This window comes from Prosopis cineraria, unplaced genomic scaffold (assembly GCF_029017545.1).
Source record: "Prosopis cineraria cultivar Desert tree isolate PC_DT_omini unplaced genomic scaffold, ASM2901754v1 PC7, whole genome shotgun sequence".
Classification (NCBI taxonomy): domain Eukaryota; kingdom Viridiplantae; phylum Streptophyta; class Magnoliopsida; order Fabales; family Fabaceae; genus Prosopis; species Prosopis cineraria.
The window spans coordinates 21,582,853-21,594,488 of NW_026555338.1; the positions used below are offsets into that span (position 1 = coordinate 21,582,853).

The 11,636-nt window shown below is 33.2% G+C and overlaps 1 protein-coding gene across 1 annotated transcript; it reads right to left on the minus strand.

The window, feature by feature from the left end:
* Positions 1 to 276: 276 nt before the first annotated feature.
* LOC129316135 (uncharacterized) lies at positions 277 to 5,003 on the minus strand. Its single transcript, XM_054960410.1, has 4 exons — positions 4,464 to 5,003; positions 3,042 to 4,025; positions 994 to 1,041; positions 277 to 906 (listed from the first exon to the last, which is right to left on the minus strand). The coding sequence occupies exons 1-4, from the start codon at positions 4,662 to 4,664 to the stop codon at positions 478 to 480; spliced, it is 1,662 nt and encodes a 553-aa protein (XP_054816385.1). The 5' UTR covers positions 4,665 to 5,003; the 3' UTR covers positions 277 to 477.
* Between the last annotated feature and the right edge of the window lie 6,633 nt (positions 5,004 to 11,636).

The window sequence follows — 11,636 nt, forward strand, 5'->3', positions numbered from 1 at the left end:
ATGCTTAATAAAATTATTTAAAAATTTAAATTGATTAAAAATAAAAAAATATTTTAAAAAAAGTCTCGGGTATTCGGGCCGGTCCGAATAAGCCCGAAGCCCGAAAGCGTTAGGACCGGGCTTGGCTATATGAGCTTTTTAGAAAGAGTATGATTCTTTAAATCCGATCCAAATAAGCTTGACCCGAATTGAGCCCGACCCGCCCGAATTACCGGCTCTAATGTCTTGATATTAAGGACAGCGTTCAGAGCAAAGGGAAAAAGAGAATGAATACCGTTGACAAACAAGTCCGTGGTAACAAACGGCCATCTTTGAGTTACCATAAGTTGCAGAAGAAAGGCACAAGATAACACATTCTTACACCGTGAGAATACTAAAAGAATAACCAACTTGTTTAGACCATTGAGTTACGTTGATTTGTTATAAGAATAAATAAGTTCCCAAGATGCACAACCAGGAGGATTTTGGCTAGATCAACTACTTCTGACTGCTTTGACAGGCTTTCGCCAATAAATCTGTGTGCGGTTTAGAGTCTGAATTGATGGCAATATTTCCCATCCCCGCCTCCATGGCCTCTCTCTCGTCCTTGTCCTTCTTCTTTTGGTCAGAAATAGCAGCACCATCCGCAGCTGAATTGTGATTAGAAGATGGCACTGACGGCTCCAAGAGGCAAGGACCAGCATTCATCCATGGATGCAGAAGGCACTGACCAGCTGTTGGTCGTTTCTCAGGAACAAAGTCGAGAATAGGAACCAAAAAGTCAGCCATGCCATTGGCATCTTGCTCATTGAAATCATATTTCTCCAAGAGAACTTTGCTCAAGGGCCAAAATCGCAATCGACGGATGTGCCTCAGATCACCATATCTATTGAAAAAATCTCGGGAGTAACGGCCCCCTAGTGCAATCTGAGACTCACGGCCCACATTGAAGTAAGTCATGATTGTAATGCACACAAGTGTTTAGAAATGAAAGAAAACAGTATTTATTTTTACCTTCCGAGGCATCATGCCCAGAAGTTCCATCATTAGTGCTAAGTGATCCTGAGATATTAAAAAAAGAGCAAACTTACATCAGATACCAAAGCCTACAATTGGCTACAAATCCAATACTAACAATTCCAAAGCGTCAGTACTGAGGTTAACAACTCAAGTAACATGCAGATTGTGCAGTCAACCTAGAATACGAGCTAAAATGACGTCCTTATAAAGTATATCCAACAAAATGCTCCTCAGCACAAGAACCAAAACCAGACCATTTCTTTGTCAGCAGCAAGTCGGCATGGAGCAATAAATATGCAAAAGGTTCAATATGCCATTAAAAAAAAAATAAAAATGTCCGGCAGACTAAGCAGTAATGACAAGTGGCAATGATTCTTGCTATATCAACTACAAGGGAAAGATTCAAGATGGCAAGAAAAACACAGAATACCAAAGGGTCTCCAAGTCAACAGCGGGACAAATATATCATATCATATTGTCAGTAAAAACAAATCTAGACCAAATATAAAATATAGCATCATAAATGTTCCAATAAAGTCTGCTTTTGCAATCATATAAGAGAAAACTCCATAAAAGAATACAACAGTTTCCAAAGCTGTTTCTTAATTTGTTAAACCTTTCAATTCTTCCTGCTGGATCATCCAAACACTAAAAGTTTTGAAGTACTCCAATCATGTGTTAATTATGTTCGATCACTCCTCTCAGAAATAGTGACGTCTAATTCAGCATCAGTCCCAACTCCGCAAAAAAAAAAAAGAAAGAAAAAAAGAAAAGAAAAGAAAAGAAAGAAAGAAAGAAAAAGAAAAAAAGACCGGCAATATTATTTTATCAACCTTTCACAATTTTTCAGAGAGAATACATTTCTAAATTTACAAATTCAATTTTCAAGCTAATTTGAATCAGGTTGAGTTTTAAAACATTTTTAACTCTGGTGAAGTTCCTAAACTCATTGGCTGGCTGAAAACACATGCTAGTAAATCAGTTTAACACAGTTCGAAATATGCTCTGTCAAAAGATAAATCTCACTGTCCTAGCTATAAAATTCACTTAAAACAAAAACAAAAAACATCTGTGAAAGGTAACATCAACTTAAAAAAGACATCCAGTTCTGGAACTGCTAAGAAGCTCTGAAACAGTCTCCATCACATTTTTATTTGCATTTCATACTTCATTGTTCCACATAAAAGTAATCAAGTTTATTTCCTTTTCTCCCCCTAGAAAATTTCATAAACCTCTATTAATGCAACTCTTTTCTCTGCTTATTAGATTCTTTCTCTGCCCGCCCCCCCGGGGAGGGGGGGAGGGGGGATCAGCCAACATCTGGACCATATCAACAGCAGTAGAACCTTCCAAGATTGATTCAATGTGGGGGTTAGGCTAGAAAGCCAAGAGAGAATCAGATCTTTCATTCACAGGTCAATCCAAAGCTAAGCTAACCGTAGTACAATTACTAAGGGCGTTGCATAAAGCTCAAAGGTAAGTAAAAATATAAAATAAAATAGCAGCCAGAAGGATAATTAAAGCCTGACATAATACATACATACATACATAAGTAAAATGAAAACAATTTAAACAACTTTTTTCAGCGTCCCCAATTATTATGCTTAGCCTTACAAATAATAAGGCCCAAAATTGCCATACTAGCAAGCCACATCTTCATTGCCTCAGAAAATTTCAAGCCCCAATATTGTTTTTTTTTCCCCCGCACCAATCCAATGACAAACTCAAACCCAGGAATTTCTAACCCCAATCTATTGTCGTGTCACACATCTTTAGGAATTTTTAAATGTAAATCTTTAAATACCATCACACACCATCTTACTATTATCTTTGCCTAAGTGTAGCATATCTGCAATTAAAAGCTTTTGCAAGTAAGCTATTATCAATAGTCCACAATTACTGATGCTGCAGCATATCTTCATATACCAACAAAAGGAGGCATTTTCAAAAACGAAAAGAAAACACTCGTTTGCCACTGCAAAGTCAAGATGAACAAATACAACGCATGCACACATGCATATATGGAAAGGGTAGATACGTACCTCATCTCTATCAAAATTGTCACCACTATGAGGATCAAATAGTACATCACCAGTTGCAAGCTCAAAACAAATGCAAGCAAAGGACCAAAGATCTGCTGACGTAGAATACTTTGATCCAAGGATCACCTCTGGGCACCTATATTGTCTTGTCTGAATATCATTTGTAAACTGCTTATATGTCCAACAAGCATTGCCAAAGTCAACTAATTTGCAGTTAAGGTCAACCGATTTCAGTAACTTCTGCCTCAATGAACGGCTTCCTCTTTTGTTACCCTGGTTTTTTGACCAGGTTACCTTGGTCCCGTCATCATCTGATAACCTCTTGGTGCCTGCAGGACTAGAAGGTTGTTCTCCTGCGGAACCTGCATTTAATATTGCATTGGCAGATGATTCTACAGCACCAGATGTTTCAGGATCCCCCTCAACTTCCTCAGAAGCTTCCTTCTCTACACATCCCTGAGCCGCCTTCTTAGCTTTTCTTTTAATCTTTTTCTTATGATTCTGTATTAAATCCCCATTTAATGCTTTCATTTCTTTCCCAATCACCGATTCAAGTGCTGTTTTATCTTTAGCATTTGGTAGAATTAAGGGAGCACCAGACTTTCTAGGATCCTTGGATGGATCTATCATTGATAACAAGAGGATGTTCTCAGGCTTCAAGTCAGTATGTATTATAGAAAGCTGCTTATGTAAGTAATCCAATCCAACCAAAATATGAAAGCATATCTCTCTAACCATGTTCATTGGCAATCCTCGGTAATCAGTATACTTGATAAGAGTTAAAAGATTATCCCCAAGGTATTCAAATACCATACAAACATGTTGTCCATTGGGACCTGAATGCTTGAAATGATCCAAAAGCTTCACCACACACTTCTTATCTTCTGGGTCTCCATCTGCAATCTGTTGTAAAATGGTTATCTCGTCCATGGCAGCCTCCGTGTAATGCTGAGCGCTCTTTTGAACTTTCAGAGCCACGTATCTCTGCAAATCTCCAAACGAAAGAACGCTCATGAATGATGTTATTAAAAAAAAAAAAAAAAAGGTAAACCATTAGCGATGCCTATAAGAAATACAGCCAGTTTAGTTCATTAGCCCCTTGCGTTCGATATTCCAGACATATTAGTTCAACAAGCCTCAGAGAGCATAAATTATAACTTATAGCTTCTCTCCCATAGTTATCACGCCTTATCCGATAAAACAGTTATGGTATATTCTATCACAAAAAAGCGGCAGCCTGCAAAGTCAAACAGGGATTTGGGGCAAAAGTACCGGTGATCAAGAAATTTCAAGAAAAAATTTCTTGCAAGAAAAAGTAGTAATTTTCCCAGCTACGAAACGAGAAATAAAAAATGAAATGAAATGAAAGAGATTCGTGGCCATGAGACAAAAACTGTATATTGAGAAGAAAAAGAATTGTACAGAAAGTTGGATGTCCCAGGCGAGCCAGACGGTGGAGAAATGCCCCCAGCCGAGCTTGCTCTGAACAACATAGCGACCATTCTTGAAGGTATCGCCGATTCGCACAGCGTGGTAACCTCCCCGTCGATAGTCCTCGGTGCCTTCATCCTCTGAAGTGAAATCGCTGCTCTCAGTCCGATTCTCTTCGTGCTTATCTCCCATTGGATAAAACCTAATCAATTCAACTCGATCACCTGCTGTTCCCGACGATCAGAAGAAGAGCATCCAATGAAATTGCAATACTAGATTACATAAAGGGTTGAACTTTTGGACTAGAGAACAAGGATGGCGACACAGAACAAGATCTCGGAAAGTGGACTGACATAAATTAATCGGCTCTCATTCTAGTGAGACTTGGTATATTATATTTCGTGTGTGGGTGTTGATGTCACTCTTCGAGGCTCCTCAGAAAGAGAGAAGCGAGAACACAGAGGAACAGAATCACAGGAATGGATGTCATCGGAGAACCTGAAACGCTTTTCACGAGTCACTGCCTTCGCCGTTAATATCATTAGTGATGTGCTGAGGTGTCCTCTTCATCCTCGTAGTCATAATTCTCGGGCCAGTTTGGAACATCCCAATTAAAAAAAAAATGTAAAATAAAAATATGGTTCGATTAATGAAGTACAGGAGCATTCAACATGTAACATGTGTGTTTGTGCATATATAAAGAAAAAAGAGAATTAATTTAAATTAAGTTTTAAATATTAAATTTTAAAAATTTATAATTCAATTTTTTAATTTTATAATTTTATTTTGATAAATTTATAACTTATATTTTAAATTTTAATAAAAAATAAATTTTTTTATTTTTCAATCACGTTAAATTAATTAATTTTTTTAAAATTTTTTTGTCACTGACCTGACAAAAAAGTCAACGTTTATGTTTGATCATCTGATAATATATTCAGCAGTATACATATTAAAATATCTTTCATGAAAGTAGGTTTTCAATCATCATATCATATGTGAGAGGTCAAAAAAAAATTATATAACGTTGGATATAGTAAAAAGAACTAATATTTCAAAATATATTAACTAAATTTTAAATTTTTATGAAAAAAAAAAGATGTTCGTATATCTAATGTGCCTTGAATAAAATTACTTTTCATAAAAAAATATCTGTTAACAAAAAAAATCATCATATGAAAGAGAAAACATTCATTGTTTAAAAAACTTATATGAGCAGAAGTATTGAATTAGATGTATAGTTAAACTCTTAATAAAATCGAGATATTGTTTTTATTGTAGTTTGAAAGTAGAACACCTGAGATTCAAGATATATATATATATATATATTTTTTTTTTTCGCCAACTATGGTTCAAGATAATTAAACTTTTAATTCGAGATAATTAAAAATATAAAGGACTGTATGTGTGTATATAAAAGAATTACAAAAAGAGAAGATCATAATTAGATCTTACAAAAAATAATTAATTATTATAAAATTCACCAACATAATTCCCCCTTACAAAAAGGACCAGCCCATTCCGTCCACTTTCTCGGTATTGGCATCAAACTTTGATCTCGTCTCGTCCCACCACGTATCTTCTATTAATTCACTTGCTTCATTTATCATTGTCGGGGCTTTCTTTTCTTATTTTAATTCAACCACGTTTCGATGACATTGCATTAAGTTTTACAATTAACAATTAACGACTTTATAGTTGGTGGGTTATTGTTTGTCAAGTTAATGTTCTGGAAAGCCCTGATAATGTTCACGTAAAAAAAATGACAGTTAATTTTTAAAAAAAATTAAACTAACAATAATTAGGTTCCCGACAAAATTTGTCTAAAAAAATAAATTTTAAATATTACTTCAAACAGTTATAAACAGAAATTCATGTTAAAAGTTACTCCCTCCCTCTGTTAAAAAATGTAAGATATTTTTAATTAAATCTAACCCTTAATAAAATAGTTACCTACCTTCATACTAACCCTATCTTTTTATATTTATTCCTATTAACTACCCTACAATAAATATAAAGTCATTATCAATAGAGATATTTTAAAAAAAAAAAGCAATGATTATACCTCAAAAAATTAAAAATGTTTTATATTTTTTAACATCTAAAAAATGCCTTACATTTTTTAAGAAAGGGAGTAAAAATTATATTTGATATTTGAATACTCACTATTTAAAATTAAAATTTTTGAATGTATAATTACCTAGATTTATATTTTAATTTATTTAAAAAACTTGTCCAAGGCCTAACTATTATTAATTTAATATTTTAGAACTTAATTTTCACTAAAAAAACTCAACTGAAATATGCTATTTTAGATTTTTTTTTTTGTACCAGCATGTTACTCTAGTATAAAGTGTCTCTTGGATTAAATTTGTACAAGCCTTCATAAAGAATTCAAAAGAAAATACAATTCAAAAAAAAAACCAAAATAAAATATATCTTTTTCACCTTTTCTGAATTTTCTTTTAATTATCAATTCATTCCTTGAAATTTGAATCTAAATAATTTAGTCACCGTAATTTATGAAATTAAATAATTATATAAATTGGCTTGTTTTAGATTAATAAGGGTAAAAATTAAGGTAAAAAAGTAAAAACATCTTAGAATTTTTCTTCCAAAAGTACCTAACATTTTAAATTTTGTTAAGAATAATGTTGCCTTGGGACTGTCTAAAACGGCACAATCTCACCCTGGCGTTAAATCTAAAGTTAGTTGACATTACATTCTAATTTTAATTTTAAAAGTCAATTGAAATTGATAAAAATTTAGAGAATATTTAAGGATAGTTAAATTCATTAGATGCCTATAGTTGGGGGGGGGGGATGGAAATGATTGCTAGAAATTATGTTTAAGTAAAATTATACAAGTATAGTTTTATTTTAAACTAAAATATAATTTTTAAGTCAATACTAAATAATCATGGAGGAGGAATAAAATATTTTTTAAGATAAATATTCAAAAGAATAAAAGTAAGTGATATAAAGGAAAGTATGAAAAATAATTAAAAAATTAATCAAATAATGATAATAATAATAATAAATAAGGGAAAGTGGAAACAATGAATTGCGGTAGCAGGGGTGAAAAAAAAAAAAAAGAGAAGAAAAATGATTGGGTGCCAACCCTTTTATTAAAAAAAAAACTCAACACCCATGACCCACAACGTTCCTCATTTCCCACCAACGCTTCTCGTCGTTGTCGTCTCCTTCTTTTTCAGTTACATTGTTAATAATATAATAAATATTATAAAATATTATTTTATTGATCAAATTTTAATTTGAGACTTATAAATTAAATCTTAAATTTTTATTAGTATATTTTCATTTAATATAAAAATATAAGTTAATTTATTAATATTTAAATAATTATTTAAGATGAGAGACATATCATATGGTCATAGAGTGATGATTATTTTAAAACCAAGTTTGTAATTTTTTGATATTTTTGGGCACAATTTTATGGAACAAAAAATGTATTGTATGTTGAATTTAGCTTGTTATTATTTATTGATGATTAAAAAATAAGTTAAAATTTTTCAAGGTGTCACAGTTGATAGGTAAAAAAGTTCATTGGATTCATGAACATACATGGGGCACGCTGAGGTGGAAAACTTATTAATAAAAAATTAAAAGAACAGTGCATCTTCATCTGCTTCTTCTTTTTCATCAACTAATGTTTAAAAAAGAACACTAAAATCACAAAATCAAACCTAATTTCAACACCAAAAAACAATAAATCTTCTTACCTTGACCATCAGTGAGAGAGATAAGGAGTAGAAAGAAAGCAAGTAAAGAACACAAGTTAAGAACCCAACAGATTAAGAGCAAACAAAACAAAAAAAAAAAATCAACAACCTAAATCAACCAATATGAAGTAGGAAAAAGTAAACACGCTCACATTGATGACAAAAATCTCAACAATGGTGGATACATGTGTGATGAATTTAGTCACTATCCTTAATTATCATATATATATATATATATATATATATCAATATTTAAAGAAGAGCAAGCTAGCTTTAAGGGTACATATTTCTTAAAATAAGATAATTAGATTTCATCATGGAATGGAAAATCGGATCAGACCGGCCGATTCAACCGACAAATTAGTGAACCGACCTTTTCACCGATCCGGTTTTCCATCTAAATCATTTCAAAGGTGACTTGGTCAACCTGGGATTGACCCGGGATAACCTGGTATAGCCTGACTAACCCAATGGGTTGGACGAGTTAACTGGGTTACTCTAAAAAAAAGTTCAGAATAAGGTCATTTTGAGCTTTTTTTAAAATATATTCAAAAATTAGAAATCAAATGAAAAAAACATGAAAAATCACAGTCTCATATAGACTTTGTTTGCTTCAAATTCAAATCACGAAATCCCTAGCGGCCGAAAGAACTCTGTCTCTGCCTCTCTAGAAAATCCTCACCATCAACCTATCTCTTCTCACTGTGGGGATCGCTTGAAGTTGAACTCCACTTCGCCGTCGCTCGTCTCACCATAGTTATGGCTAAAGCTAGCAGCTTTGGACCATGGCAATAGCTCAGAGTGGAAATGTGGAATTTTGAATTCACGATGAAGGTGAACGATGAATGAAGAGAGAAGATAGCGACATAGCATAGAGGTAATGGGAGAGTAGGAGTGAAGTGCGACAGACGACAGACCTAAAGACTCTTTTGTAGAGGGGTAGAAGTGAAATTAATAGAGAATAGGAAAAGCTTTAATTTTAGATGATTTCTTGATCTTCCCCTTGCTCTAGCGTAGAAACCTTTTTTAACCATGAAATTTTAACCCTTGTATTTTTTTTAAATATTGTTCCATTAGTTTTAAACTTTTTATTTTTTTTAATTAGAGTATTTTATTATTATTAAAATTATTGTTGTACTTGTATGACATACTCTTAAATATGGATAAATATTTTAATAATTAATATTTTTTATTTAAATTTTATTATTTTAATTATGACCGGTTTGACTTCGATTTAACCCCCATTGAACCACTAACCCTTAAATTAGTGTCTTAATTGGTTCAATGATCGGTCTGGTTTTTCAGTACCTTGGATTTCATAAAAGTTTAGCAACCATTTAAAATCATTTAACATACGTAAATCACATACATCAAGCTTCCCTGTCTCGATCTCTGCTTACTCACCTTGACTTGCAGAACCACTCACCCCGGCCTATAACTCAACTCGCCTAGGTGAGGGCTTGCCTTATTGGCCTCGATAGGCATTTACTCACTTCGACGAAATGCTACTTACTCACCTAAGCTAATTTCAATCCATATTCTCATATATTATAGTTTTAAATATTTTTTAATGTTGTAATTTATAATATTTAGATTCAGGGAAATTAGTACAACATTATAATTATATATTTATAATAATTATATTCAAGCTATAATATGTATTATAGTATAAATAAATTATAATATAATATTATAATTAATTTTCTCATCTTTTTTTGAATGTCCTTTCTTCATCCCCATTCACCTGAATCACTTCTTGATCCACTCCCTACCTTTTCCTCTTCTTTTCATCTCTACTTATCGCACTCCCTTCTCAGCCCTCATATTATAATTAATAACTTTCTTCACCTCTAATCTCCTCCCATTTGATCAATTAAAAGGAAAGTCCCATTTGATTTCTTTATTTACCAGTTGACAAATCAAAATGCAGATCTTAGAGAGCAAAGAGCATATAGCAAAGAATGAAGAGCAAGGAATAAAATGAAGGTGGGATAGATGCACAAAGATCGACAACCAATGAAGGGAATAGTAATCAAAATAAGAAAAGAGACAACGCCAACTTAATGGACTGCAACCTCGATGGACGGCGATGGCTGTGATTACATGCATTAGAAGTAGAGATCACACAAAGAGAAGAACAAGGAAGAGATAAGCCATGGATCTAGTGAGGTGAGAGGATAAGGATGAGAGAAATTTGACAATTATTTAATGATCACTATCGTTTTGAAGTTGAAGTGAGTCAAGAAGCTTAAAATTTTGGCTTCAATAGAAATGCTTGTTTAACCCTGAAGTGGATTGATATTTTCCATGCCAAATAATTTTTAGCAATGTTAATAAGCTTTTTATCTCCAAATTGAGGTTTGGACTATCCCAACCTCGATTAGAGGGTAAACCAAACATATAAATGATTTTGGCATCTTTGATGCTTCTTATACTATGACTATGCATAATCATGGTGGTCAAGAGTCTTGGTTTAGACCAAATGAAGGAGAAGTTTGACTTGATATGGATGGTTCTGTTCATGAAGGGATTGGACAATGTGAGGGAGTCATTAGAGATCATTTAGGTGGATCAGTATTTTTAATGCTTGTGTAGGTACGTATCCAGTTGCTCTAGTAGTATTACTAGGTATTCTTTATGGCCTCCAATTATGTTGGGAGAAAGGTTGCTGCAAGATAAGATTGTTTACTGTAACACCCTCAAATTTACAAAACCGATTTTCACAAATTATTAATTCAAGAAATCATTTTTTTTCATTGAACTCTTATCATACCCTTATCATGGTAGAAAAATTTCTACCATGATACATCCAAGACAAAATACCACAGGTCTTAAAATATCTCAAAAAAGCAATTAGAACCATGAGGGACAGTCAGGATCCTCATGGCATGATATTTAAATTAGGTCATGAATCAAAAGAGACAAACATAATCCTCTTAGTCAAATAAATACTTTTAACAAAAAGGATTAGAGTTTACATGCTTCACAAAGAAGATATGTCCTAAATTGGCACAAGATACATTGTATAATCCAAAATAAGAGGCAACGTAAAAGATGGTGTTTCATACACCATAGTTACACCTCTGGTGCTTTCTCGGCTGGACTCGCTCCTGTAAAAAATATTAACCACGGGGAATGAGACTTAAAAGTCCCAGTAACCAAAAATTAATATGTAATGATGCATGCGGATGTAACTAATCATACGATTGCTAAGTGGGCACACAAAACATTTAACCGAACAATATTTTCAAACAAACCGAACAAGTATTTAATTGCATGACTGCACCTTATATCCTCCTTACACCATGCTCAGACGCCAAATCACCCGGCCAAAGGTGAGTTGGACCAAGTGACACGCCACTCATTGGGTCCAATGAGGGCTTACCACGTGGTAATAATTAACTGAACAGAAATTCCCATTA

Bases quoted from the DNA above. Each gene is read 5' to 3' on its own strand.
- LOC129316135 (XM_054960410.1), bottom strand. From the start codon at position 4,664: ATGGGAGATAAGCACGAAGAGAATCGGACTGAGAGCAGCGATTTCACT. The intron at 4,026-4,463 runs GTACAATTCTTT...GGAGATTTGCAG, and splicing joins CCTGGGACATCCAACTTTCT to AGATACGTGGCTCTGAAAGT. The intron at 907-993 runs GTAAAAATAAAT...CGTGAGTCTCAG, and splicing joins TGGGCATGATGCCTCGGAAG to ATTGCACTAGGGGGCCGTTA.